Here is a 25,529-nt window from a genome sequence, read left to right as displayed (position 1 = left end):
GTGCAAACTGAAGGCTGCGCCGGCAAGATGACGTTCGGAAAATGATTCGCTTAGAACGAACTGTGCCTGACTTTACTTGCATCTAGCGCCACTCGGTGTATGATGTCTCCGTGGTGGCAGCAACAGCGGTCAGAAGTTTCACGGGTTTCTCAATAATGCAGCTGGCATCTCACACTCACAACCCATGCGCCAACAACAATAACACAAGCTAATCCTCCGTCTCTGAGTGGTGTCTGCCTCTTTTCCAACCATGGCGACAAAGACTCCACGTGCAGACTTTGAACAAGTCTTTCCTGCCCTGGTCAAGGATGTCCTGGGCGAAGCCAAAAAGTTCAACTTGCCTGACAATGCGGTACAATGGTTTGAAAAGGTTGGTTATCTGAATGTTGCAGATGAAATGTGACTGACTTACATGGGCAGTCGCTCAATGCGAATACACCTGGTGGCAAGCTGAACAGAGGCATGTCAGTACCAGATACCGCATCCCAACTCCTTGAACGATCGCTTTCCTCCGAAGAATTCAAAGACCTTGCCACGCTTGGGTGGCTGACCGAGCTGCTGCAGGCCTTCTTCTTGGTCAGCGATGACATTATGGATGCAAGCATCACACGTCGGGGAGAGCCATGTTGGTATCGACAACCTGGGGTTGGGATGATCGCCATCAACGACGCTTTCATGCTGGAGTCTGCAATATACCTAATTCTCAAGAAACACTTTCGATCGCATCCTGCATACCTCGATCTGATGGAATTGTTTCATGAAATTACCTGGCAAACTGAGCTTGGCCAACTCTGCGACTTGATCACAGCCCCTGAGGACCATGTCGATTTGAATAACTTCAGCATGCAAAAATACACCTTCATCGTGATTTACAAGACAGCATATTACTCCTTCTACTTGCCTGTCGCTCTTGCACTACACTACCTTCGGTTGGCGACTCCGCAAAACCTGAAGCAAGCACATGACATCCTCATCCCTCTCGGAGAGTACTTCCAGATACAGGACGACTATCTCGATGCATTTGGGGATCCTGCCGTGATTGGAAAGATTGGAACAGATATCAAAGATAACAAGTGTGGGTGGTTGGTCAACCAAGCGCTCTTGATATGCACGCCTGCGCAGAGGCAAGTGTTGAACGAAAACTATGGTCAGAAGGACGACGCAACGGAGGCAAAGGTCAAGGAACTGTACAATGAATTGGAACTGGAAAAAAGATACCACGACTATGAGGAGAAGCGTGTTGGCGAGATTCGACAAATGATTGCGGCACTTGATGAAAGCGAGGGGTTGAGGAAAGGCGTCTTCGAGGTATTTTTGGCCAAAATCTACAAGCGGAGCAAGTAGAACATGAGAACCTTGATTCATGTCGTCCGTTTTGCATGAAGCAACACAGTCTCAGAGTCGTTAGCAGAACCTCGTGTGTGCATCCAAGCTCAGCAACGAAACACGTCGAGCCGGCTTCCAGCGAAAGTAGCACACTCTCAACGTTGTGCAGTAGGTCTTCACATCCAAACAGATCTTGTGCCTCGTTTTCTATACCGAGTCCTGCGCGCCCAACGTACTACCGCTTGGCCTTGCCATGGCGAGTGTGATCGGATCTAACAGTATAATCACCGGTTTGCTGTCACGGTACCGACTTTTTTTATCTGCTGGATATCGAACGTGCTCCGTGTCAAACAATGCCACTTTGCTGGAATCAAGCTCATCGTATTTCTGCACATGGACATGCTGCGGAGAAGCACGCACAGTATGCACTGGCCGCTCGCATGGAAAGAACATGAATGCGGGACCCCGGTATCGCAACATGGTGTTTGGGGATGCTTGTTGCTGGTTCGTCAATCACAATCTGGCAGCGACTCGCTGCCGCCCCTCAGGACGTGCAGGTTTTGACCCAATGGAAAAAAAGGCCCGGATAGGTACCACACAAATGAGAGCCAGCGAGTGGCTATCCCACAGCCTGGAGTCCAGCGGTACTTTACTCGATGTGGGAGCCCCGAGGCAAAAAATGACGTTGAGGACGTCGTTGGAGGTTCAAGTGGGCACATGCTGTCATGCGTGGCATTACAGGCCCATTGCAGGCGAAGCTTCTCCAGAGCAGAGCTTTGGAAATGGAAAGCAGACCACCATTGCATCACCGGTACCCATCCGATGGCTGCGGTTTTACCTTTTTATTAGCTTAAGACCGTACATTAACAGCTACCAGGTATTATTTTCTGCGAAGAAAAGACCGGCGCTTTCTTCAACGGTGAAATAGAAGTTGATAGATCTTTGGTGTTCCTCACATATCAGGAAGCGTGCCATTGGTTTAGCAATCACCGCAGTAAATATCGGCGTGTGGCTCGTTGCAAGTGTCGAGAACAATCTTGCCCTTGTCCTTCAGTGGATCCTTATTGTCTTTCCACTTCGACTCCTCTTTCCACCAAACGAACCCGCCCCATAGATCGCTTTCTGCATTTCGGCCCAGCCTGCCTCGATTTCTCCCCCAAGCTACAGTCTCACCGTTTCTCTCTCATAATTAGTGTGTCGACTTTCATTCATTCTCAGACACTGCTTCTACGGCAAGATTCCAAGCTCGAAGTTCTCCCCGTCGTGTTGGACCATCACATCATTGAGCTTTCCAAACGACCTGCGCTGTGACATTTTGCGGGGGAGCTGCTCCGAGCATCGCAACCCTTCCCTCTTCCTACGAAGCTCGCCTACCGTTTTCTTCACGACAACTTCAGACCGTCGAGATGAACGGAGATACGGGGAAACGAGATATCAAGAACCATCTGCTGTTCGAGATCGCAACCGAAGTCGCGAATCGAGGTACAGGTCCTGTCCGGCAACCTCATTCCCATGTGCTAACTTCGGCCAGTGGGTGGTATCTACTCCGTACTCAAGTCAAAGGCTCCTGTGACCACGGCGGAATATGGCGAAAGATATACGCTTATCGGGCCTCTGAATAAGAATTCGGTATGAGCTTCCTCCTCGTCTTGCGAAACACGAATTGACAGGTCCAGGCCGCTGTCGAAGTTGAAGAACTCGAACCTCCTGCCGGCCCCTTACGCGAGACCATCGCATCTATGCAAGAGCGAGGAATCGAGGTCATGTATGGACGATGGCTGATCGAAGGCGCTCCAAGAGTTCTGCTCATCAATACCGGAACGGGCTACCGCTGGCTTGACGAATGGAAGGCAGACCTCTGGTCAGCAGCGGGAATCCCTTCGCCTGTTGGTGATCATGAGACAAATGAGGCCATTGTATTTGGTTACCTTGTCGCCTGGTTCCTTGGTGAAGTGTGTACTTGTGAAAGACGAAACTCTACACGTATGCTAACATTCTGCAGTTTCTCTCCCGCGAGACGAGCCGTGCCATAATTGCCCACTTTCACGAGTGGCTTGCTGGTGTCGCCCTTCCCCTGACCAAGAAGCGTCAGATGGATTTGACTACTATCTTCACAACGCACGCTACGCTACTTGGTCGTTACTTGTGTGCTGGTTCTGTGGATTTCTATAACAACCTTCAATGGTTTGATGTCGATGCAGAAGCTGGAAAGCGAGGGATCTACCACAGATACTGCGTCGAAAGAGCCGCGACCCATTCTTGCGACGTCTTCACCACTGTTTCACACATTACCGCCTTCGAAAGTGAGCATCTCCTAAAGCGAAAGCCGGACGGTGTCTTGCCCAATGGGCTGAATGTCAAGAAATTCTCGGCAGTTCACGAATTTCAGAATCTTCACTCTGTACAGAAAGAGAAGATACACGATTTCGTGCGAGGTCACTTCTATGGGCACTTGGACTTCGACTTGGACAACACCTTGTACTTCTTCACAGCTGGAAGATATGAATACCGAAACAAGGGCGTTGACATGTTCATTGAGTCCTTGGCACGGCTGAATCACAGACTCAAGGTTACAGGCAGTAAGACGACCGTTGTTGCATTCATGATCATGCCGGCACAGACGACCTCGCTGTCCGTAGACTCTTTGAAAGGTCAAGCTGTCACAAAAGCGCTGGCCGACACTGTCTCCAACATCGAACGCGGCATCGGCCGGAGACTGTTCGAAAGATCTGTGCACTGGAAAGAAGGAGATGGCATGCCGGATGACAAGGAGCTCATCACGCCGGCCGATCGGGTCATGCTTCGACGTCGACTCTTTGCCATGAAAAGACACCAGTTGCCACCAATTGTCACGCACAACATGGTCAATGACTCAGAGGACCCTGTTTTGAATCAGTTGCGCCGCGTTCAATTGTTCAACCATTCCTCTGATCGTGTCAAGGTCGTCTTCCACCCCGAATTCCTGAACTCAGCCAACCCAGTCCTATCGTTGGACTATGACGATTTCGTCAGAGGTACTCACCTCGGGATCTTCGCTTCATACTATGAGCCCTGGGGATACACACCAGCAGAGTGTACTGTCATGGGCGTCCCCTCCATCACTACCAATCTCTCAGGTTTTGGTTGCTATATGGAAGAGCTGATTGAGAACTCATCCGATTATGGCATTTACATTGTGGATCGGAGAAACAAGGGGGTGGATGACTCGGTCAACCAATTAACAGATTACATGTACGATTTCGCCAACAAAAGTCGAAGACAACGCATCAATCAGCGTAATCGTACAGAGCGTCTAAGTGACCTTCTTGATTGGAAGCGCATGGGCATGGAGTACGTCAAAGCCAGACAATTGGCTCTTCGACGCGCCTATCCAGACTCCTTTGAAGATGCTGATGAATTTGACGACATCATTGGGGGCACTGAGCAGAAGATCTCCCGACCTTTGTCGGTCCCTGGATCGCCCAGAGATCGATCTGGTATGATGACACCTGGAGACTTTGCATCATTGCAGGAAGGCAAAGAGGGTCTCAGCACAGAGGACTACATTGCCTGGCGGTTACCGTAAGTGATTCCGGGGCTGTGTTGGGCCAATACTAACTCTGTTTCTAGTGAGGAAGACGAACCGGAAGACTACCCTTTTCCCCTGACGCTCAAGTCCAAGAAAGGCTCTGAGGCCAACTCTCCCGCGCCACTTGTCGGTGGCATGAACGGGAACGGTTCGTGAAGAGGACTTACTGGGTAGTCAGGATGTAGCGAGATTGGATATCTCACATTGTGAAGGGGACAGGAACGTCAGCTGAGTTGCACCAGGCACTGGAAGAAGAGGTTATTACCATCATCAAAAGGCGCAGCAAAATTCCGAGCGGCGAAGTAATCATCTGAAGTGGAGTGGACATTTCCAACCAAGAACGTGTCCGGCAACTTGTTCGATAACAGGATCTTGATGTATCAACTATGTGCATTTTTCCGTCCAAACATCGCGGAGGGCTCTAAGCCGATCAAAAACCAATTGACACAATTAATTACGCCCTCATCCTCTGATGGCTTGTTGCCCCTCTGCCGTAGACATTGTCGAAGTTCTTTGACCGAGCGTGTTGGCTTTGGTAGACCGATTGACAACAAAGCTTCATACGAAACATAGTCCACCCATTCTGCCCCGTCACATGGATTATCGAGGCTGCGGAAGCAAGCCGCGCGCCCGTGTTTAGGCGATCAGATTATTTCGTGGAGCCCTTCGACGTAAGAATTAGAAAATAAATTCCACTAACCTGTTTTAGTCCATGCGGACTATAATTTTTTGAGCGCCAGCATTCAACGCTCTGAAAATTACATGCACAGAGGACATCACTGCCTCGGCCATTCTCTGCTTACTACGATGGGCCCTGGACGTCGCATGAAGAAACAGGGTGCGCCCGCCACCTTGGAAGAGCTGGGTATCAATTTGAAACGGAAATCGAACCCCGAAACATCCAAAGAACCGGCGAAGAAAAAGAGAAGACAATCAGACCAAGACGAGGACAATGCGAAGAAGCTGGTCAACCTTGATCGAGCTTTACGTGTCGAACACCCGTCCGCAGTCAAGCAAGTGGATCGGCGAGATCGTAAGAAGACGCAAAAGCTCATGAACAACGATGCCCAAATAACCATCCCTCCGTCATTTGCCTCGATACCCGAACCTGCGGATGAGACCGACGGAGAAGAGAACGAGTCTGCTGGGATTCCGTTGGAAGAGGCATTTTTGTCTGCCAGCGAGGATGACGAGTTGGCACAAGAAGAACTGGAGCAAGAAGGATCGGGTGATTCCGTTTTCGACTCCGATCCAGACGAGCAACCTAGACGCATGTTCTCTGAAGACGAAGACGAGTCCGATGCTGAAGCAAAATTGACCGCTGCAAATATTGAAGGCTTGTCTCGGAGATTGGACAGGGAGCAAGCCGAGGTCGACGCAGAAGCAGAACAGGAGTTGGAAGATGCAGCTTTGCAGACCAATATCGCCAAAGATGAAGGTGTCTTGGATGCTGTTGCTGCGCAGGGTTTGGCACCAGATCTGGCTGTTGTGCGCGGTCGAATCACCGAGACCATTCGCATTCTAGGCAGTTTCTCAAAGTTGGCGGACAAGGCAAAGTCTCGGACAGACTACACCAATCAATTGCTTTCAGACATCTGCACTTATTACGGCTACACGCCGTATCTGGCAGAGAAGCTGTTCTCCCTCTTCACCCCTGCAGAAGCTTTTGCATTTTTCGAAGCAAACGAAACTCCACGTCCGGTGGTGTTGCGAACAAACACTCTCCGCACCAACCGCCGCACTCTCGCTCAGGCGTTGATCAATCGTGGTGTTGTCCTTGAGCCGGTTGGGAAATGGTCCAAAGTCGGATTACAGGTTTTCGAATCCCCAGTGCCGCTGGGCGCAACTCCAGAATATCTCGCAGGCCACTATATACTCCAAGCCGCCTCCTCATTTCTGCCTGTGATGGCTCTCGCACCTCAAGCGAATGAACGTGTCCTCGACATGGCTGCTGCTCCAGGTGGCAAGACCACCTACATCTCAGCCCTCATGCGCAACACTGGCGCTGTGTTCGCCAACGATGCAAATCGTCAGCGTGCAAAGGGTTTGATAGGTAACGTCCACCGTCTAGGATGCAAGAATGTCATTGTCTGCCACTACGACGCCCAAAAGGCCTTTCCCAAGGTGCTTGGTGGATTCGACCGCGTCTTGCTCGATGCACCTTGCTCTGGCACGGGTGTCATCGGTAAGGATCCCAGTGTCAAGACATCGAAGAATGAACGCGACTTCTTGGCTTTACCGCACATGCAAAAGCAGCTTCTTCTGGCCGCCATTGACTCTGTGGATCACAAAAGCAAAACCGGTGGATACATTGTGTACTCGACCTGTTCCGTTACGGTTGAGGAAAACGAAGGGGTGGTCCAGTATGTACTGAATAAACGCCCCAATGTGAAGATTGTCGACACCGGCTTGGGAAGTTTTGGGTCCGAAGGGTTCAAGAGCTATATGAACAAGAGATTTGACGACAAAATGCCTTTGACCAGACGATATTTCCCACATCGTGAGAACGTGGATGGCTTCTTTGTTTGCAAGTTGAGAAAGATTGGACCTACTCCAAAGAGTGGTGGGCAGGTGAACGGCTCAGCCGACACCAGTTCAAAGTCTTCAATCGTCAACGGCGACAAGGCTCCAATTAATGGCAATACCAGCGACGAGGCATCAATCGCTCCCAATGACGACTTTGGTGGCTTTGACGATGAAGAGGACAAAAAGATCATCGATAAGGCCGAGAAAAAGTGGCTCAAGGCTAGAGGTCTGGATCCAAAAGCTGCGGACCGGAAAGCCGGCAATAAGCCAACAGATAATGGAGCAGATGGTCCCGCAATCAAGCAGAAAAACGGGAAGTCCAAGAGTAGAAAGCACTGAGGACTGGAATTATATGAATCACGAAACCGGCATCAAAAGAGTCTGAATTTTGACGAGCTGGGAATGAGTCGTCACTTTGGATCGTTATAGGCGTCGTCGGACTAATACATAGCATTGTCCTCAGCCTCCTGAGAAATGGAATGTGCAAAACTTCGACAGAAATCGATGCGGATGATCAGCAAGCTTAAGCTTCGGGCAATAGCCCTATGGTCGATCAGTGTATGACTGTTAACCTCCATATGATCCCACCTGCAATGGCGGCAGCTGAGACCACCACGAAGCATAATGTTGCCAACATCCAAATCAATCTACGATTCCTGCCCAGCCATGACAGAGGACACGTGTCGATATACCTCTGCACACACTCCATATCTGATGTGCATCCCCCGCCGTTCCGCCCCTTGACATGGCACGTCCACGCTGAGCCCATGCACGTCGAACCGGACTGAGCTGTTTTGCTGGTGACCACGCTTCGATCGTCAAGGGACACAGTGCGGTTGCACGCAAAGGCGTGTTTGGTTGGTGCTTGCGAAGAGGAAAGGTGTGGTCCTGTTGGAGATGATGGCTTCATCGACAGACTCTGCATCTCCACATGGTGTGACCAGGCCGCAAGCACTTCTCGCACGAACGAGTCCTCGATGGCTGTGATTGATTGGGTCGAAGGAGGCAGTCGATAGATACATGCTGGAATCGCCAGTGGTGACAGAACAATAGTAGGTCGCATGTTTGGTAAGGAAATTTTCGGTCGCGGCGGACGTTGGGGTGGTGTACATGGCGATGGCATTATTGGCGGTTGTGGCAGTGCCGATGACTTCAATGATGTCGGTCTTTCAAACGGCATGCGAGCGCTAACAACGATTTTCGAGTCTATCGACGAGGGCTTCAGAAAGCCTGCTGCACAGGGCACTGCGTCGAGAGGCGCTCGGGTCGTCCGTCAGCAAACGTCGCGGTGCCTTCTGAGGATCAGCCACCCAACACGGGCTTCAGGGCTTTCTTCGCGACAAGATGGGAAACTGAGATGGACTGACTCCAAATTCCATAGCCATGGAATACTGGCTGAAAGGCACGGTATGCGACGACGATTCGACTTATGATCGACGCGTCTTGGGAGTACAAACCGGCCAGGCCATGAGTTGAAGGTAACAGCAGTGTCATGTCCGAGTGCCACGAGCCAAGGGTCTGATGCATATGCAGTGTTATAGTGACTGGCAGGTCATGGGCCGGAGGGTGCTGCAAGGGCTGTGCAAGGTCGATCCGGGTCTTTCCCATGGATGCAACCGATTCAAAACTGTTTGGTAACTCATCTTGCATGGGATAGATGCAGCATGAACGAACCGTTATCGCAACCCATAGTAGGACGACGCAGGGGTCAATATTTGATAACAGGATTGCCTGCCAAACGTTCAAGCCTCTTTGCAGGAAGGTGGCTTTTGCTGACGGAGAGAACGTCGACGTTGTAGACATGAATCCCAATAGCTTGACGGCAGGAGATGCCTCAACAGCATATCGCTAGACTACCTCAAAGAGCTCATGGCCTCCTGTGTAGCAATCCTGTATGGGAAGAGCTCCAGGGACTTATCGAGTTAATTACGCACTAAACGGATCTGACAGGCTCCAAGAGTCAGACAATGCCACTTGTAGTATAACCCTGATTGGCCTTTGGGGTGAAGAATCATATGTCAACAGGAATGCTCCAGGAACATGTGAAGATGCGCCTTTCCGCTGGCGAAAGAGCGGGCTGACAGCTTCTTAAGTCGGCTGCATGCGTGTAATCAATCAGGACCGAACGTGCGACCCGAGGCTGCGTGGTGTGATGGACCAGCACCTCATCTTTGAGAGTCCTCCAGAGTCTCTGCAACATTTCGGCGAGTTCGCGTATTTCGAAAACTTCCAGAGCTTTCAGTATTGGGTTCGATCATCCGACGGATGCTTACAGATATCAACACACCGAACCCAACAAACCAGACGATGTAATAACAAATGGAGAACGAGAGACGATATTGGCTGGCCGTTGATAGCCCCGATCCGGTACGAGACTGGGCATGGACGGCCCCAGTCCCCGGACGCCTCGAGGCGGGGTAAGTTCACTCTATCCTGTAATGCCATCAGGCGGGCCAGACACCATCCCGCAATATGATCCCGCTCTCCACGAAACACCTGACAGGGATGCTAACATCTATTTGAAGAGGCTTGTCACCGGATGTCGGATGCTCCGACGGCTATGACTCGACCTGATTTCGCCGCCGTAATATCCAGTAAGCATTTGGCCTCAGTCTGGGACGAAGAAATACTTAACAAATCCAACCAAAAAATCCTATACGCCCTTACGACATGAACGGTGAAGCCAAAAAAGGAGCGGCACGCTTCGATCCCAACTTCACCCAACATGTCATCGATGCCATGGGACCCATGACCACACCGCGGATGCGCGAAGTCATGACCAGCCTAACACGGCATTTGCACGACTTTGCCCGCGAGGTGGAATTGACGGTCGACGAATGGATGGAGGGTGTTAAGCTGATCAATTGGGCCGGTCAGATGAGCACGGATCAAAGAAATGAAGGCCAGCTGCTTTGCGATGTGGTTGGCCTGGAGTCGTGAGTCACTCCTGATCCCGACAATGGTGTTATCATGATTCTCACCATCATAGACTCGTGGATGAAATCACTTACAAGAAGGCATCAGAAGCCTCCGACTTGGTGACCCAGAGTGCTATCCTTGGGCCTTTCTTCAGATATGACCACCCCGTCCGAGAGAAAGGTGCAACCATTTCATTCAATACTCCGGAAGACGCCACACCAGTGTACATGTACGGTCAGGTTTTGGACGCGAAGACCAAGCAGCCCCTGGCCAATGCCACCATTGACATTTGGGAGGCTTCGACGAATGGTTGGTTATATAAACCATCAAGGAAGTACGCACACACACTGATCTTATTCATGCAGGCCTGTATGAGCAGCAAGACGAGAACCAAGTCGATTCCAACTTGCGTGGGAAGTTCATCACTGATGCGAACGGGGAGTACGCCTTTTATTGCCTGAGGCCGACCCCATACCCAGTACCTTATGATGGGCCTGCTGGTAAGTTGCTGCAACTGCTCGATAGGCATCCATACCGGCCGGCGCACATCCATCTGATTGTGAGTATCTGGCCATGATATGGGGCGGTGTACTGGCTGATCATAAACAGGTCCTGATTGACGGGTACAAGCCCATCACCACCCAAATCTTCGACAAAGACAGCAAATACCTTGACGATGACTCGGTGTTTGCTGTCAAAGACTCACTGATAGTCGACTTTGTGCCACGAAAGAATGATGACAAGGCCACGCACGAGCTGAAATATGATATTCTGATGGCGCCAATTGGTGAGAAAGGAGAGTCTGGTCCAGAGAATGGATTGGCTACAGCGGGAACAGGCCCTCTGTTCTGAGCGAGAGTCCAGTATCGTTGTAGATGCCGGTAGTTGGTGCCTGCAGTTGTCGTAGAAGTGATGGTGTTTGTGCGAAGCTTGTGCGCGCTGTATCTTTTCTCAATCAGCGCTTACGCGTTGTTGTGGTTCGAACCTCGGCTGAGCCACGTCCAAATTCGAGCCGGCAAGACCAAGGCCGGGGGCTAAGAAGGCCCAGTCGTTTTGATTCCCATAGTATTATGATTCCCCACAAACCATTTTAAAGAACTGCCCACTTCCGAAGTTCTCCAGGCACTCCAGGTAACCACCAGACTTTCCCCAATTTCACCCAGCCTCAGCAAGGTGCTACATCCGGTTTGACCACGACAACCCTTTTTCCGGCTACACTGTCTGAAAGTATCGGCAACACACCAGCGAGAACCAATAGCGCACAGTCTCTAGGTTCTTTGATGTAATGCCTCGCCCCCGGGTCAAGGACGAAGACCGGAAGCGAGTAGCACGTGCTTGTGACACCTGCAAGAGGCGTAAGGAAAAGTGCGATGGCCAGCAACCATGCCTTTTATGTAAGCGACGAGGCCGAGAGCCTGAGTGTGTCTTCTCGGAGGAATCTTCCCGAAGAGGGTCACATCGCAAGGACAGGTCGTCCCTGTCGCAACCCATGACTCTTATGGACGCACTGAACGACTCCAACGATGCAGAGATCGCCATAGAGTCACTGCTGACGTTGTCCGGGTCAAGAAGCGCCCCAAAGTCGCCGCAATATGACAAATATCAAGACGATCTAATCTCGAGAGCGCCGGTACCAAAACTCGCCAGGCTCCTACGTGACGGCCGTGGCAAATTCATCTTTGTCGGAGATTCCAGCAACTTGGCATTCGTACAGAACATCCGGCGCCTCGTGAAGATGGAGATTGGAGAATGCCAAATGACCTCGGATCCTTTACGCCATGCCATGTGCGAGGTCATACCGCCTCACAAGACTCCCTCGCTATCCCAGACCCAGCAGCCGAAACCGGATGAAGCCGAAGCACGAGAACTTGTCAAACACTATTTGCTGGCATCCAGTGGCGTGATAGATCTTTTCGACCCGGACGAGATCACAGATCATCTCTGCGCCTGGACCCGTGAGCCAGCTACCGAGACCGACTTCAACAGTTCAATTTACTATCTAATAATGGCAGTTGGGGCCTTGACACGCACTGCTGACGACCTGGATCAGGCCGAATTCTACTTTTTGCGTGGTCGAGAAATTGGCGTTTCTAGTTTCCTGGAGGATCCCAGTGTCCTGACCATTCAGGCTTATGCTTTGATCGCCTTTTACATGTTGACTGCCACTCGCCGGAATGGCGCCTTCATGTTGCTTGGAATAGCTGTTCGGGCAGCGTACGCCCTGGGCCTGCACAGAAGTGACATCTCGAAGCTCTTTGAGCCCCGAGAAAGACTGGCCCGCGAACGGGTATGGAAAAGCCTGCGTGTGCTCGATTTGTACATGAGTGGCTCGCTTGGCCGACCGCCAGCGACTTCGGAAGTGGACGGTGGGAGCGTGTCGTGGAACAAGTCTACCAGAGACTATGAAGGCATCCAGATGAACGGGCGCAATACCTCGGCCACATTAAGGATCTGCTTCATCTTCGAACGAATATTGAACGAGGTCTACTGTCGCCGCGAGGTTTCGGTACAACTCGTCGAAAGCATATCTAGGCAATATCGAGATTGGACGATACAGTTACCGGCAGGCCTGCAAGCTGATAGTCTGGACCAAAAGGCCGGTTCCACTGCACCAACACTGCGGCAGACCATCGGGATTGCTCATCTCAAGGGCGCATACTATTGGTCAATCATTCTATTGACGAGGCCTTTCCTTATCTTCAAGGTTTCGTCGAAAATCAAAGGCCGCGCAGACGAGGAAGATGGGGCCGGAAATTCGGTGACCATGACGCTGAGTGAAGCTTGCATCGACGCGGCATTGAGAGGTATCGAGATTGCAACGGACCTCGTCCACACTCTGGGCGTCCCAAAAAGACTCTTCATGATCACCAACAGCGTTTTCATCTCCGCCATAGTAATCGGCTTCGCAATATTTGGGGACTTTGACAAGTCTTTTCCTTTGCTCAGCAGCATTGCTCAAGCGGAGTCCATCTTGACACTCATGGCGAAGGATGACTTGTCCGCACGTCGGCAGGATGAGATTACCCGGTCTTTGCATCTAGCCGCCATTGAACATATCAAGAGACGGGATCAGCTGCAAATGCAGAAGCGTCGCCAAGACATTCACAACATCTTCGGGGATCCCATCAATAAGAACAACAGTGCAAAGTCGACGAGGCCGAACACAGGCAGCCATACTCCATCTGAGACTGCAATGCCCGAGACGCCCGCTCAAAACAGCGGCTTGGAGGGCTTCAATGTTTCGGAACCCGCCCAGGGTCCAGCACCACCCTGGCAGCTGCGATTTGACATGCCACCGGAGAGTCGTGGGCCGGTGCTAACGACTTCTGGCGCGTTGGCCTACAATGACGAGGACTCTGGAGAAGCTCTCCCAGCACTGCCACGGGCAGAATTTGGACACTTGCCTGGAGCAGATAACTTCTCGCCAGATGGTTCAGGGATCCCGAGCCTGTCATCGTATGCTGAGGAGTTTCCACTCTTTTCTTTGATGACCGAGTTTGACCAGCTGCCGGATCCATTCAGCATGACCGGGACTTGATTGGCACAGTCGTCGCGGGTCCATTCCCATGAAAGAGCCCTACGCCTGCGGTGAGCAGACTAACATAATCAATCTCCGATGGAGTGAGCTTGAACGTTGAGCGGCAAAGAATTCCAACAACGAGCCATGTTGCTCTAATTTGTCTTCTTTGAAACCTCCTCCACACTCGATGGTCTCACGAGTAGAGCTGATATCCAACGAGACAGGAACCATGCTCCAGCGGCAAGCAGCGTTAGATACAGTCCGGTTGGAAGCAAGGACTCAGGAAAGACATTCAAGATGTACCGGTCTAAGATGATGTCGACCGCAACGGGAGGTGGCGTTGTCATCAAAGTGTCGTTCAGACTATAATAGTCCGCTGCGGCAAGGATCTGGAGGAAGAGAAAGGTCGAGTTTTCGGTGGGGGAAGCTTTTCGCTGATGAAGGAGTTGTTCGTCAGCTTCAGTAAGCTTCTCATGTCGTTTGTAAGAGTAGTCACTCAAGGACGTCAGCAGTCCAGAATGCGCAAATGCTGTGTCCACATCGTAGGCAATCAGCGAGAAGGAAGTAGGTTGTGTGGCCATCCAGCAGATGCGTACTTCGTAACGCGAGGTTGGTTGCAGTCCCTCCAGAAGAAACCAATGAATTGTTCCGTGTGGCTCGCTTTCAGTTGGAAAGCTTGCTTCCAGCTCAGTCCGCAACGTAGAAAGCCCCTCTGAAAGAGGAACAAGCAGGAGATTGTCGATACTGGCATCCTTGGGGGGTGGCTGGGCTTGAGGCGAGATGAAGATCGTCTTCTCTACGTTGGCCGCTGCATGTTGCAAAAGCACGAAAAGGATAATCGACACAAGCTTCATACTTGCTTGTGGCAGCCTGCTTCATCACAGGGCAGCAATGATGTTGATGACCATGGAGAGTCGAGTGTAGACAGATTTACGCAGTAGTTGGCTTAGTCATTCGAAGTGTCTAACGAAGCCTTACACGTGACTGGGTCCAGAAACGCGCTAATCAGGGAGAATTTATTATTGGCTCAATTGATACAGACAGGCGGTGAAGGCGCAGGCGCGCACTTGTCAACAAATTGATCCGCCGGCAATCAAGTCCACCGCTCAAAACCCCCCCACAATCATAACCACCGCAGCTGCAATCAACAACCGTTCAGATCTTCCTGAACATCAGGTGTTGAGTGTTACAGCTAGGTGTCACGCTTTGCCTCTCCATCCACCTCGTCCATTCCTTACAATTTCACCTTAACAATGAGAGAGGTCATCAGTTTGAACGGTATGTCGAACACGCGTCGTCTCTAGACCCTGAAGCCCCTGGTCAATCTTCAAGTTTGCATCACGCCAGCATTGAGCTGACTTGTCGTCTTATAGTCGGCCAGGCTGGCTGTCAAATCGCCAACTCGTGCTGGGAGGTACATCTCATCTCACCCTCGGTTCTATCCTTCCATTGACCCAACATTGCAGCTTTACTGCTTGGAGCATGGCATCCAGGTAAGGATAGCATCCTAATCGCTGACCCAATCATTGACACAACTCTCCTAGCCCGACGGATATCTCACAGAGGAACGCAAAGCCGCAGATCCTGATCAAGGTTTCAGCACTTTCTTCTCCGAGACAGGTAGGCCTTCTACACGATCCCCCTTAGAGTTCATCCGCTCACGATACCAAAGGAAACGGCAAATACGTCCCACGAACCATCTACGCCGATCTCGAACCGAATGTTGTCGACGAAGTTCGCACTGGCACGTATCGAAGCCTGTTTCATCCAGAGCAGATGATCACAGGGAAAGAGGATGCCTCCAACAACTATGCTCGAGGGCACTACACCGTTGGAAAAGAGCTCATCGATCAGGTGCTTGACAAAGTTCGACGTGTCGCAGACAACTGCAGTGGTCTCCAAGGCTTTCTCGTCTTCCACTCGTTCGGCGGCGGTACTGGTTCTGGTTTTGGCGCCTTGTTGATGGAACGCCTCTCTGTTGATTACGGCAAGAAGTGCAAACTCGAGTTCTGCGTTTACCCGGCACCGCAAGTTTCTACCGCTGTTGTCGAACCATACAACTCCATCCTCACAACCCATACTACATTGGAGCATTCGGACTGCAGTTTCATGGTGGACAACGAAGCCATCTACGACATCTGCAGACGCAACCTCGGAATCGAACGTCCCAATTACGAGAACCTGAACCGTCTCATCGCACAAGGTGAGAAGAGAACAGTCTGGCTGGCTTTGGATGCTAACCATACGTGTTAGTTGTGTCATCTATCACCGCCTCTCTCAGATTCGACGGCTCTCTCAATGTCGATCTTGCAGAATTCCAAACCAACCTCGTCCCCTACCCACGCATCCATTTCCCTCTAGTGGCATACGCTCCAGTGGTCTCTGCCGCGAAGGCAGGACACGAGGCCCACTCTGTTCAAGAGATCTCCATGTCGTGCTTTGAGCCCAACAACCAGATGGTCAAGTGCGATCCTCGCAATGGCAAATACATGGCTACTTGCTTGTTGTACCGCGGTGATGTTGTGCCTAACGATGTTCACCAAGCTGTCGCCACGCTCAAGACTAAACGTACTATTCAATTCGTCGATTGGTGCCCTACTGGTTTCAAGATTGGTATCTGCTACCAACCACCACAGATGGTGCCGAATGGAGACCTTGCCAAGGTCAACCGGGCAGTGTAAGCTCCCAAAAGCCATTTTGGTGAAATGAACGTTGCTGACAGTCACAGTTGCATGCTTTCCAACACTACCGCCATTGCCGAAGCCTGGTCTGCCCTATCTCACAAGTTCGATCTGATGTACTCGAAACGTGCCTTTGTTCACTGGTATGTTGGTGAGGGTATGGAAGAGGGAGAGTTTTCTGAAGCTCGTGAGGATCTTGCTGCTTTGGAGAGAGATTACGAAGAGGTCGCCAGCGACTCGATCGAGGAGGGTGATGGTTCTGAGTTGGAGCATTAGACACCTTGTTGGATGCTCGACATGTCATTTTCGAAGAGTATGCGTGGCGTGCAGGAGCCAGGATCATTTCATTGTTGAATCCTAGAGCAGGAACTCGTCATCCCTACGTTAAGCACGTCTCTGTGAGACGAACATAACCCCATAACATGAACATTGCAACCCCTAAAGTGACAACACCGTTGGGAAAGTGATCATGCTTTCAATGAGCCTGTAATCGGTGTGCTCTAAGGCTACCTACCTATATGTAAACAATGCCACCTTTTCTAAAAAAGGCATTCTACGGTAAGCTCCACTCGGTGGTTGGACTGTGGCACGTTGGAGCTATAGGTACCTCACTGCCTGGCAAGCTTTCAGCTTGGCGGGCAACTCCTCGTTCGTCATCGCAGTCTCCCCATCTCCAGGCATAAACTCCAGCCATTCCTTAATAATAGCCGGGCTTCAAGATCCATCCCGTTGTCTTTCATGTCTGCTGCTGCATGCGATAGATCCCTTGGTTACTGCAAACTCGCCCACGCGCATCGTCTCACTCTCATGTTACTCTACTGTACGCGACTCCTCTAGGCTTACCCGACCAATCCGTCGCGACCGAAACCTCACAGATCATTTTCTGGTATGGCGGAAACTATCGGTTCAAAAGCTTCAGGTTAGTTCACCTTGTGTCATGGCGTCAGCAGTCATTCTTCAGATCTCCTGACGAGTGCCAGGTCACCCCAACCTCAACCTCAACACCGAGGAGCAAAGAGTCTACGGGCAACTGCTGAAAGAAGCTGACCCTGACGGGTTCGGAGCTGTATCTGGCGATGTCGCTGTCAGATTCTTCGAGCGAACAAAGCTCCCCCCAGATGTGCTCGGACAGGTTAGGATGTCGTCTTTACGACCCTGAGAGCTCGGATTGACACACTCGCAGATCTGGCAGATTGCGGATACGGAAAATCGAGGCTTTCTGACACCAGCAGGATTCGGCGTGGCGCTGCGATTGATCGGTCATGCGCAAGCTGGTAGATCACCATCAGCTCAAATTGCACCACAAGGTACTACTCGAATTATCACCTACACGCTTACAAAACTGACTTGTTACAGCCGCGCCCCTTCCTCGGTTCGACAATGCTGCGCTGGCAGAGCAACCTCATTCTGTACCCCAGCAGCCAACGGGGACCATCCCCCAGCAGTCCACTGGTACCATCTCACAACAGCCTACCGGAGCTCCAGCGAGTCCAACCGCAATAGCGCCTCCTCCGATCCGCGTTCCTGCCTTGACTCCCGACAAAGTCGCAGAGTATTCGGGGCTGTTTGAGAAATCTGGTGCAGAAAATGGATACCTACCAGGGCTGATAGCCAAACAGATATTCGAAAGAGCAAGATTACCCAATGAAGTACTTGGAAGAATATGGGCTCTGTCCGACACACAAGGCCGAGGATCCTTGAACGTCACGGAATTCGTTATTGCCATGCACCTTCTGGCCTCCTACAAATCCGGACAGATGCGCGGTGTTCCCAACACTTTACCACCTGGTCTTTATGATGCTGCGAATCGTCGGCCGCCTGTCCGAATGGGAAGTAACTCGCGTCCTGGCTCGAGTGCCCTAAGTGCAGTTCCTCCGCAGCTCACCGGGTTCACTGCTCGCCCACAGAGCCCAGTCACCAGACAACAGGTCAGCACGCCATTATCCGCCCAATCGACCGGGGATGGCTGGGTGGTCGCGCCAGCCGACAAAGCTCGATTCGACTCGATATTTTCAACGGTTGACCGCCAGGGTCTGGGCTATATCACAGGAGAACAGGCCGTAGAATTCTTTGGCAATGCTAGATTACCAGAAGAAGTGCTCGCTCAAATCTGGGATTTGGCCGACATCAACTCAGAAGGGAGATTGAATAAAGATGAGTTTGCTGTGGCTATGTATCTGATCCGACAACAGCGAGGAACGAAAGATGGACGCGGCAATCTTCCATCCACCTTGCCTCCAGCCCTGATTCCGCCGAGCATGCGGAAGCAACAGGCACCCCCTTCACAACCAACTGCGCCGTCCTTCGAAAACGCACCCGTCACTAAGCCTCGTTCGGCTGCTGATGATCTTTTTGGTCTCGATGCATTCGGGCCAGCCCCATCCGCCCCAGCTCCAGTCCCAGCACCAGCGCAAGCTCCGCAATCGACCGGAGGTACAGATGCAGGACCTTTCGCCAACCCGCCGGGAAGCTATCCCTCGGCTCTTTCACCACAAACCACCTCGACGACTTTTAAACCCTTTATTCCTTCCAGCTCGTTCGGGCAAAGCATCATCCCTCAATCTACCGGCTCCCCAGCTCCTCAGGCCAGATCTCTACCGGCACCAAACGATGATCTACTTGGAGATGCCGATCCCGAAATCAGCTCAAAGCTTACTAATGAAACGAGCGAACTCGGCAATCTATCAAACCAGGTTAGCACTTTATCCAACCAGACAACGGAACTGCAAGGAACCAGAAAGCAGACGGAGCAAGAGCTGTCCAATGTGACGGCACAGAAACGAGCATTCGAAGGCCGACTGGCTCAGCTGAGATCCCTCTACGAAAAGGAGGTTCAAGAAGTCAAAGCTCTGCAGGAACAATTGACGACATCGAAGAATGAAACTAAGAGATTGCAGCAAGATATGGCAATGATCGACGGTACTCATCAAGATTTGTCCACTCAACACCAACAGCTTCGTGCCCAGCTGGAGAATGATCAGCGCGAAAACGCGTCACTGAAAGAGCGCATTCGACAAACGAACCAGGAGACCGAGCTGCTCAGACCTCAGCTTGAGAAATTGAGGTCCGACGCAAGACAACAGAAAGGACTTGTGGCTATCAACAAGAAGCAGCTTGCTACTAATGAGGTGGAACGAGACAGAATCAAAGCCGAAATTGCCGCCGCGCAAAAGCAGGTCGAAGATGCTCAAAAGGAGGCGGAGGAGTCGGCACGGGAATTGGAGGCTTCGAAGAAAGAATTGGAAGAGGCTCGAAGCATCCCTGTCCCGTCAGTCCCGGTTCCCGCCGTCAGGAGTCCCCCTACCGTCGCGAGCCCAGCACCCTCGACAAGTTCGAACCCGTTCTTCAGGCGCACTACTGAGACTCCAACCTCCCCACCCGTGTCTCGAGAGGAGACGAAAGACCATCACAGCGCCTTTGACAACATCTTTGGTCCCTCCTTCGGTGCTGCCGCTGCGCCTGCACCATCCGTTTCCTTCACGGGCCAGTCCTCTGTGCCGTCTTCTTCATCGAATGCTACTCTGGAAGAGTCAACAGCAGCATCCTCGACACCTCGGGATACTGCTGAACCTCCTGCACCGCCCCAGTCCCGTCAATTGACTTCTGCTGCGCTGCCGTTTCGCAGACCCTTAGGTAGAGAGGACTCGATCAGTTCCTCCGTCCAGGTCGCCCCACCAGCTAGTCGATTGAGTCCTTCTGACACCCCCCGTGCTTTGACACCAACTACCTCTACGTCAAGCCCGTGGGGGCAGAGAGAGCTACATAATGACCCATTCACAGCTGCCCCGCCAGATGAAGAGCAGGAGTCGGTCAAAAGAACTCTGCCTCGGCCCACATCGTCCATGGACTCTGCCGAGGATGCTTTTGGGAAGCCCTCCCCCGAGGAAAGTGATATCCCTGGGGCGTTCCCTTCAACGTCAGGAGCACAGACACCCGCACAGGGACTCAATCCGACCGCTGCAAACGAAGTCCGAGACGGCTCTAACGCACATGGAACCAATCATGAAGAATCATCGGCGAACGCAGGGCAAACCTTTGATGAATACTTCGGCGGCCCTTCCCACCAGCGCACCGCCTCGCAAAAGGCAGCTGACTTTGATTCTGCTTTCGCCGGCATGTCGCAGAGCATGGCTGTTAATGGTGAGCAGAGTAATGCAGGCAAAGAATTCCCCGACATTCAGGAATATGTCGAAGATGACAGCAGCGATTACAGCGAGAGTACACCTATGAAGTTTGAGGATGATTTCAATACCCGGTCTCCTCCACAACCCACGGCACCCGATGCTACGACAAGGACTGGAAAACAACCCGAAGTGATCGAACCACACGACGACGTCGCATCCACGCGACCTCCACTAGGTGCAATGTCTTCCACAGCGACATCGTTGCCGGGAGTGGATCAACAGAAATCCCCTCCATCGTATGGTGAGGTTGTGCCAGAAGACAATCCCTCGCATTTCCCTCCCGAGTTTAAAGGACTCCTCCCAGAAAGAGAAGATCCTACTTCGCCAACTCCAACGGCTGGCGGCTCGACACATCCAGCATCGCCACCAATGGGAAATCCGCCCGCATATGGTCCTGAAGCTCAGGCCCGGAGCGCCTCAGATGGTCAGGCGGCTACTGCGCCTCCACCAACGAAAGCAGCACCCTTTGACTTTGACAGTGCCTTTTCTGGAATGGGTTCCGCTCCTGTAGAGGACGACAACGAAGATGAGGAGGAAGGGGAGGTTTTTACTCCAGCCAAAAACGCAGCTGATTTCGACCCAACATTTGACTCACCACCACAAACCAAACCTTCAACTGCTCCCCACGCATCGGCCTATGCATCCGTGACGAACGGCACACCAGGACCTGTGGGAGAGACCTTATTCGGCTCAAACGGCACAGCCCCAACCAATTCATACGCAGGGCCAGCTTCTCCCGTTCCAGCCGTGTCGCACGACTGGGATGCGCTCTTTGCTCCGCTGAACACAAGCACAGATTCCCCATCAGTTCAGTCGTCCGCACAGCCGGTACAAGATACTGTGGGGATTCATGCGCCTACGACACCAGCAGCGCAACAGCCGACAGTGACGTCCACATCGCCTCCGCCGGCAATCCACAGCGCCGCCGCTCAAGGTTCAAAATTGCAGCGGCCTGAACTCGGGCGGGCACTCAGTACGGGCACGGAGCACGACGACCCCATTCTGAAGCGGCTGACAGCAATGGGATGGACACGAGAAGAGAGTCTGGATGCTTTGGAAAAGTTTGATTACAACATTGACAAGGTGAGATGCCCCCAAAAGTGAACTATGCTGCAGTGATTTAACAGCTTGCAGGCCGCTGATTACCTTACATTCCGATCCTAGTCGGATGGGACCCAGGTGGCAAAGACGATTGACACACTGAAAATGCTGTGCACTTTCCTGCGGACGTAGACGACGCTGAAATGTACAGTCTCAGTTCTCCGCATTTGCAACTTTCGATTCAGCGAGGTTTATGGCCACGACGCCAAATGGAAAATCGATCTTAAGCGCGCGAGGGTGTTATTCTTAATGAGAACAAGACGGGCAGAGAAAGACATTGCACTCGAAACATCTGCCCCTTTCAAGGCCGGGGGCAGCGCTCTTCCATTGTGGTCAACAGCGCCGTATGTTCTAGAAACCTGGTTTAGCTATGGAATATTTATTTCCTTAGTCATCCATGTCATCCTCCACTTGGATCGTTTAACATTGTGCCCGTGGAGATTGCGACAGCCATCCCTTCTGGCGGGAGTCTAACGACTGACAACAGCTTCCGTGTGCGCATTTGCCAACTTTTCCTGCCAATTCGGACATTACTCTCAGCCAAATTGGTGATGTTCATGCCCTCACGTAAAGGTCCATCACCCAGAAAGCTGACAAACCGTGCAGCAACGCTAAGGTTGAAACACCGTATCTGATTGGAAGTATGGTGCTCGTATTGGCTTTCGGCAATCGTCCAGCTTGATCTCAGGTTCAGTGGTCAATCATGAACCAACAGGGGCGAGTGACCAGGCTCGGACAGAAATGGTGGCGCTGTCGACGGCCAGAGAAGGGAATGAATGCGCCGCGAAAGCTCTGCCCTCTATGCAGACTTTCGTACTTCGGCACGCTGTGACGTCGACCTGTCCCGGCACGACACTGTTCGAATACTCCTGAAAAGCACCTTCCGTCCATGTTCGGGGCCCTGGTCGTCGCCTTTAGCAGACGATGATTCAAGCTCAGCTGAGGGTTGAGTTCGTGTCATGAACAACCGGGCAGGAGATCTTACCAGAGGAGGTGGTCATGCCCTCCTACTGTCAAGGCGGAACTCCAGGCATAGTAGAAGTCCGAACACGGATGATGACTCTGAGAACAGCCGATGTCCATCACCACTGCTCACTGTCGATGACGGGTACCGCATAGATCCCTTCTTGCGATATCCCGTTCCCAGAGCGTCCAGAGGTGTCAAGTTCATGACCGACTATTGTGAGTGACTACCACGCTGTCCGAGTTCTGGTTCAAGAAACACGCTGAAGCTTGCTCAAGACATTCAAGTGTGGGCTCCGCAACAAGCGCAAGCCGTCAGCCTGCAACACGGAGGCAATGCACTGTTGACGGTCGTCCTGCCATTGGCTATGCAGAACTCGATGCTGTTTGCAGCGACCATCGCGATGACCAGAGCGGCGTGGATTCTGAGGAGAGGGTCTGAGCCCTTTGCGGATAAGATGCTGCTCCGGCATCGAGGAGCGGCAATGCTCGAGCTGAGAAATGCCCTTGTCGAGACCGGAAGGTCTCGTTCAGACCTCATATTGCTGACCATGTCCACGCTTTTGACCTTGAATGTGAGTTGCGAACTTTGAGGCTGAAACCAGAGCGTCTGACAAATCACAGTACATGATCAACGACATGGATTCTTTCGAGGTCCATCTCCGTGCTCTGGAGAATATGCTGAAGTCGTATGAGGCTGCTGAGGACAGTCCACTCCGGAGTTTTGTGCGAGGGCGTGTGTTGGCGTAAGTTCAAGCGGCTTCCATAGACAACGAGGCTGACAACGGTGCACTAGCTTTGGGGTGCTTGCCTCCTTCTTACATGCCCAGCAGCCCAGCTATGCAACTCGGATCAATGAGCCAGGTCATCGTATCAGTACGCTGACATACCCAGGCCTTCCTTTCCCTGCGGACCTTTGCACAGTTGTCGCAAAACTGCCCGAAGGATTCAGCGAGGTCGCCTTGAGCAGAAGTATAGCCATAGAAATCATAAGCTTCCTGGTCAAGCTGACAGAGTTGATCGACTATATCTCGTCGGCTCCAGATGAAGACGCATCAACCACTCGACCAGAAATGACTATGCAGCGAGCCATCTACGACCTGCAGTGTCTTTCGGCCTTGCCATTGACGGCAATCGAGGCCCAGATGGCTAGGGGCTTGCTTGCCTTCCTTCTACACCTGTACAATCAATTGTCGTTCCGAATTCCTCTGGCCAGACCGCTGCGTCCCATCCTAGAGGCATTCAACGAACATCATGAGATTCCACGGAATCACTGGCTTCAACGTTGTCTTCTCTGGTCTTCCACGGTCATCGCAAGTGCGTGGGATACACAGATTGACGCGTCACCACAGAATCACGTCATACTTGATAGACTCGTATCTCGCGTGTCGGAAGGCAGATCTTGGGAGAGTCTGGAAGTGAACATGCGCAAGTTTTACTGGCATGACCATCTAGCTGATGAATGGGAAATTTGTTGGAGGGCGACAAAGTTCAGGATCGGACAACACAGGAGAGGAGCTTCGCAAATCTCATCGTTGTCACAGTTGCTGTTCGAAAGCAGCCAGAGCTCCGAAACAGGGTCATCGGATGATCATGTGTGAGAATATCTGTCCTCGTAAGACGAGTTGTTCGGCAGACGCTTGATGCGTACGCAGTTGAAGACACGATGGACCTGGTAGCCTTTAATATTTGCAAGAGCTTGCATACAACGGAAGGCAGTCTGGCGCAAACTAGGGACGCACACCGCATGGCTGGGCACGCGAGTTCTCTCTCCAACTTTTCCGACTTTTGACCATACCACGACCTTCATGATCAGTCTGCGTCTCCGGTGCGATATCAATAAGTCAATCCCATGAAACTTTCACACCGGCTCCGCGCCTGACCACGATCTCTGCCCTTCTGACTGCTTGTTGTCGGTGTTCTTTCCGCCGGCGAATTTACCATCAAGGAAGACATGGGAAAAGGCGAAATAGGTTGTGCCTGCAAACAGGATCCTGTCCAAACGTTAGACCACCACGAAGGGGATCAACGTTCATAATACTGACCACTCGAACACGCCGACCACGACGCTTCCCCTTGCTGAAGCACATGCTCCAATCTCGCAGATGTTGGACCTTCGCAAAAGTTCTGCCACAGCCGCGAAGCCTGCGAGCCACAGGACGGAGGTGATGGCTTCGGCGGCAAGCATTGCAGGCGGATAAGCTAGGACCGGGAAGTAGCGAGGGGTCAGAATTGTGTATGGTACGGTGACGAGCAGGGTGAAGACCGCGGTAAAGGCGAAGAAGATGACAGCACTTGGAACAGAGGCTGCGGGATGGTGAGTGTTGAGTACATTTGCAACTAGAGCAGAATGTCAGCAACGCGCTACGGCTTTTGAGCAGGACTTACCGGTTGCCCCCAGGGCCATGGCGACAAAAGCCAGAATTCCTTGGAGGCCGCGGAGAATCAAGATCGGGTTGGAATGCATTGCTGCAAAGTGGTGTGAGTGTGTGTGGTGCTGTGGTGAAGGGTTCGATTACGTAGAGGAGATTGAGACGTGTGGAAGGCGCGGTCTGTCCTAGTAGTAAGGAACTCTCAATGCTCCTGCCGGGAATGAGACGGATTTTATCTTCGTGGATATAATGAGAAATCAACATGCAGGTAACAACACAATCAACAGTGAACGCCGCGAGCCAGGAGAGGCGAACTTTTCGTATGTATGATGTCGCGAACACACGCGGAGACAAAGAAGCCTTTCGTGT

General features: G+C 52.0%; 12 protein-coding genes across 12 annotated transcripts; 8 read left to right on the top strand and 4 right to left on the bottom strand.

Moving 5' to 3' along the window:
- Positions 1-45: 45 nt before the first annotated feature.
- Positions 46-1,462, top strand: EDD37DRAFT_214159 (farnesyl pyrophosphate synthase). Its single transcript, XM_062810315.1, has 2 exons — positions 46-370; positions 421-1,462. The coding sequence occupies exons 1-2, from the start codon at positions 251-253 to the stop codon at positions 1,342-1,344; spliced, it is 1,044 nt and encodes a 347-aa protein (XP_062665466.1). The 5' UTR covers positions 46-250; the 3' UTR covers positions 1,345-1,462.
- Positions 1,463-2,493: 1,031 nt separating this feature from the next.
- EDD37DRAFT_214102 (glycogen synthase) lies at positions 2,494-5,160 on the top strand. Its single transcript, XM_062810314.1, has 5 exons — positions 2,494-2,808; positions 2,858-2,955; positions 3,003-3,278; positions 3,329-4,887; positions 4,936-5,160. The coding sequence occupies exons 1-5, from the start codon at positions 2,733-2,735 to the stop codon at positions 5,048-5,050; spliced, it is 2,124 nt and encodes a 707-aa protein (XP_062665465.1). The 5' UTR covers positions 2,494-2,732; the 3' UTR covers positions 5,051-5,160.
- A 541-nt stretch (positions 5,161-5,701) lies between these two features.
- EDD37DRAFT_570960 (ribosomal RNA small subunit methyltransferase F) lies at positions 5,702-7,759 on the top strand (the record flags this gene model as incomplete). The annotated part of the gene is made up of 1 exon (XM_062814309.1): positions 5,702-7,759. One exon carries the CDS (start codon positions 5,702-5,704, stop codon positions 7,757-7,759), a length of 2,058 nt encoding a protein of 685 aa, XP_062665464.1.
- A 107-nt stretch (positions 7,760-7,866) lies between these two features.
- Positions 7,867-9,060, bottom strand: EDD37DRAFT_214064 (uncharacterized protein). The gene has a single exon (XM_062810312.1). The coding sequence runs from the start codon at positions 8,598-8,600 to the stop codon at positions 7,974-7,976; it is 627 nt and encodes a 208-aa protein (XP_062665463.1). The 5' UTR covers positions 8,601-9,060; the 3' UTR covers positions 7,867-7,973.
- Positions 8,628-9,372, bottom strand: EDD37DRAFT_214089 (uncharacterized protein). Its single transcript, XM_062810313.1, has one exon. The coding sequence runs from the start codon at positions 9,221-9,223 to the stop codon at positions 8,723-8,725; it is 501 nt and encodes a 166-aa protein (XP_062665462.1). The 5' UTR covers positions 9,224-9,372; the 3' UTR covers positions 8,628-8,722.
- A 621-nt stretch (positions 9,373-9,993) lies between these two features.
- Positions 9,994-11,430, top strand: EDD37DRAFT_214028 (catechol dioxygenase). The gene is made up of 4 exons (XM_062810311.1): positions 9,994-10,356; positions 10,410-10,648; positions 10,705-10,898; positions 10,949-11,430. Exons 1-4 carry the CDS (start codon positions 10,091-10,093, stop codon positions 11,189-11,191), a joined length of 942 nt encoding a protein of 313 aa, XP_062665461.1. The 5' UTR covers positions 9,994-10,090; the 3' UTR covers positions 11,192-11,430.
- A 1-nt stretch (position 11,431) lies between these two features.
- On the top strand, positions 11,432-13,944 carry EDD37DRAFT_214021 (uncharacterized protein). Its single transcript, XM_062810309.1, has one exon. The coding sequence runs from the start codon at positions 11,625-11,627 to the stop codon at positions 13,875-13,877; it is 2,253 nt and encodes a 750-aa protein (XP_062665460.1). The 5' UTR covers positions 11,432-11,624; the 3' UTR covers positions 13,878-13,944.
- Positions 13,945-14,799, bottom strand: EDD37DRAFT_214022 (uncharacterized protein). The gene has a single exon (XM_062810310.1). The coding sequence runs from the start codon at positions 14,711-14,713 to the stop codon at positions 14,012-14,014; it is 702 nt and encodes a 233-aa protein (XP_062665459.1). The 5' UTR covers positions 14,714-14,799; the 3' UTR covers positions 13,945-14,011.
- Positions 14,800-14,907: 108 nt separating this feature from the next.
- EDD37DRAFT_643434 (tubulin alpha chain) lies at positions 14,908-17,180 on the top strand. The gene is made up of 7 exons (XM_062817426.1): positions 14,908-15,137; positions 15,233-15,273; positions 15,326-15,352; positions 15,404-15,479; positions 15,532-16,062; positions 16,113-16,536; positions 16,588-17,180. Exons 1-7 carry the CDS (start codon positions 15,113-15,115, stop codon positions 16,814-16,816), a joined length of 1,353 nt encoding a protein of 450 aa, XP_062665458.1. The 5' UTR covers positions 14,908-15,112; the 3' UTR covers positions 16,817-17,180.
- A 342-nt stretch (positions 17,181-17,522) lies between these two features.
- On the top strand, positions 17,523-21,828 carry EDD37DRAFT_571101 (uncharacterized protein; the record flags this gene model as incomplete). Its single annotated transcript, XM_062814315.1, has 7 exons — positions 17,523-17,672; positions 17,724-17,847; positions 17,897-17,949; positions 18,010-19,745; positions 19,836-20,282; positions 20,430-21,564; positions 21,673-21,828. Coding segments are annotated over 7 exons (3,801 nt in total), but the record flags the coding sequence as incomplete, so codon positions are not given.
- Positions 21,829-22,542: 714 nt separating this feature from the next.
- EDD37DRAFT_213895 (uncharacterized protein) lies at positions 22,543-24,605 on the top strand. Its single transcript, XM_062810308.1, has 4 exons — positions 22,543-23,007; positions 23,077-23,363; positions 23,413-23,534; positions 23,585-24,605. The coding sequence occupies exons 1-4, from the start codon at positions 22,785-22,787 to the stop codon at positions 24,387-24,389; spliced, it is 1,437 nt and encodes a 478-aa protein (XP_062665456.1). The 5' UTR covers positions 22,543-22,784; the 3' UTR covers positions 24,390-24,605.
- On the bottom strand, positions 24,520-25,497 carry EDD37DRAFT_213718 (membrane-associating domain-containing protein). The gene is made up of 4 exons (XM_062810305.1): positions 25,308-25,497; positions 25,177-25,257; positions 24,834-25,128; positions 24,520-24,782 (listed from the first exon to the last, which is right to left on the bottom strand). The coding sequence occupies exons 2-4, from the start codon at positions 25,253-25,255 to the stop codon at positions 24,650-24,652; spliced, it is 507 nt and encodes a 168-aa protein (XP_062665455.1). The 5' UTR covers positions 25,256-25,257; positions 25,308-25,497; the 3' UTR covers positions 24,520-24,649.
- Between the last annotated feature and the right edge of the window lie 32 nt (positions 25,498-25,529).

This window comes from Exophiala viscosa, assembly GCF_022695815.1.
Source record: "Exophiala viscosa unplaced genomic scaffold EDD37scaffold_17, whole genome shotgun sequence".
NCBI classification, from domain to species: Eukaryota; Fungi; Ascomycota; class Eurotiomycetes; order Chaetothyriales; family Herpotrichiellaceae; genus Exophiala; species Exophiala viscosa.
Note: the sequence above shows the minus strand (reverse complement) of the source record. Positions and strands in the feature narration are given on the sequence as shown.

What these genes read in the sequence shown, in the direction of transcription:
- EDD37DRAFT_643434 (XM_062817426.1), top strand. Translation starts at nt 15,113, where the DNA reads ATGAGAGAGGTCATCAGTTTGAACG. An exon ending in TCGCCAACTCGTGCTGGGAG is followed by an intron (nt 15,274 to 15,325) that starts GTACATCTCATC and finishes CCAACATTGCAG; the next exon opens with CTTTACTGCTTGGAGCATGG. An exon ending in CACTTTCTTCTCCGAGACAG is followed by an intron (nt 15,480 to 15,531) that starts GTAGGCCTTCTA and finishes ACGATACCAAAG; the next exon opens with GAAACGGCAAATACGTCCCA.
- EDD37DRAFT_214089 (XM_062810313.1), bottom strand. Translation starts at nt 9,223, where the DNA reads ATGTCTACAACGTCGACGTTCTCTCCGTCAGCAAAAGCCACCTTCCTG.
- EDD37DRAFT_213895 (XM_062810308.1), top strand. Translation starts at nt 22,785, where the DNA reads ATGAACAACCGGGCAGGAGATCTTACCAGAGGAGGTGGTCATGCCCTC. An exon ending in CAAGTTCATGACCGACTATT is followed by an intron (nt 23,008 to 23,076) that starts GTGAGTGACTAC and finishes AAGACATTCAAG; the next exon opens with TGTGGGCTCCGCAACAAGCG. An exon ending in GTGCGAGGGCGTGTGTTGGC is followed by an intron (nt 23,535 to 23,584) that starts GTAAGTTCAAGC and finishes ACGGTGCACTAG; the next exon opens with CTTTGGGGTGCTTGCCTCCT.
- EDD37DRAFT_214028 (XM_062810311.1), top strand. Translation starts at nt 10,091, where the DNA reads ATGAACGGTGAAGCCAAAAAAGGAGCGGCACGCTTCGATCCCAACTTC. An exon ending in GATGTGGTTGGCCTGGAGTC is followed by an intron (nt 10,357 to 10,409) that starts GTGAGTCACTCC and finishes TCACCATCATAG; the next exon opens with ACTCGTGGATGAAATCACTT. An exon ending in CGGCGCACATCCATCTGATT is followed by an intron (nt 10,899 to 10,948) that starts GTGAGTATCTGG and finishes GATCATAAACAG; the next exon opens with GTCCTGATTGACGGGTACAA.
- EDD37DRAFT_214064 (XM_062810312.1), bottom strand. Translation starts at nt 8,600, where the DNA reads ATGCCGTTTGAAAGACCGACATCATTGAAGTCATCGGCACTGCCACAA.
- EDD37DRAFT_214159 (XM_062810315.1), top strand. Translation starts at nt 251, where the DNA reads ATGGCGACAAAGACTCCACGTGCAGACTTTGAACAAGTCTTTCCTGCC. An exon ending in CGGTACAATGGTTTGAAAAG is followed by an intron (nt 371 to 420) that starts GTTGGTTATCTG and finishes TTACATGGGCAG; the next exon opens with TCGCTCAATGCGAATACACC.
- EDD37DRAFT_214102 (XM_062810314.1), top strand. Translation starts at nt 2,733, where the DNA reads ATGAACGGAGATACGGGGAAACGAGATATCAAGAACCATCTGCTGTTC. An exon ending in AACCGAAGTCGCGAATCGAG is followed by an intron (nt 2,809 to 2,857) that starts GTACAGGTCCTG and finishes AACTTCGGCCAG; the next exon opens with TGGGTGGTATCTACTCCGTA. An exon ending in TCGCCTGGTTCCTTGGTGAA is followed by an intron (nt 3,279 to 3,328) that starts GTGTGTACTTGT and finishes AACATTCTGCAG; the next exon opens with TTTCTCTCCCGCGAGACGAG.
- EDD37DRAFT_214021 (XM_062810309.1), top strand. Translation starts at nt 11,625, where the DNA reads ATGCCTCGCCCCCGGGTCAAGGACGAAGACCGGAAGCGAGTAGCACGT.
- EDD37DRAFT_213718 (XM_062810305.1), bottom strand. Translation starts at nt 25,255, where the DNA reads ATGCATTCCAACCCGATCTTGATTCTCCGCGGCCTCCAAGGAATTCTG. An exon ending in CATGGCCCTGGGGGCAACCG is followed by an intron (nt 25,129 to 25,176) that starts GTAAGTCCTGCT and finishes ATTCTGCTCTAG; the next exon opens with TTGCAAATGTACTCAACACT. An exon ending in GTGGTCGGCGTGTTCGAGTG is followed by an intron (nt 24,783 to 24,833) that starts GTCAGTATTATG and finishes ACGTTTGGACAG; the next exon opens with GATCCTGTTTGCAGGCACAA.
- EDD37DRAFT_214022 (XM_062810310.1), bottom strand. Translation starts at nt 14,713, where the DNA reads ATGAAGCTTGTGTCGATTATCCTTTTCGTGCTTTTGCAACATGCAGCG.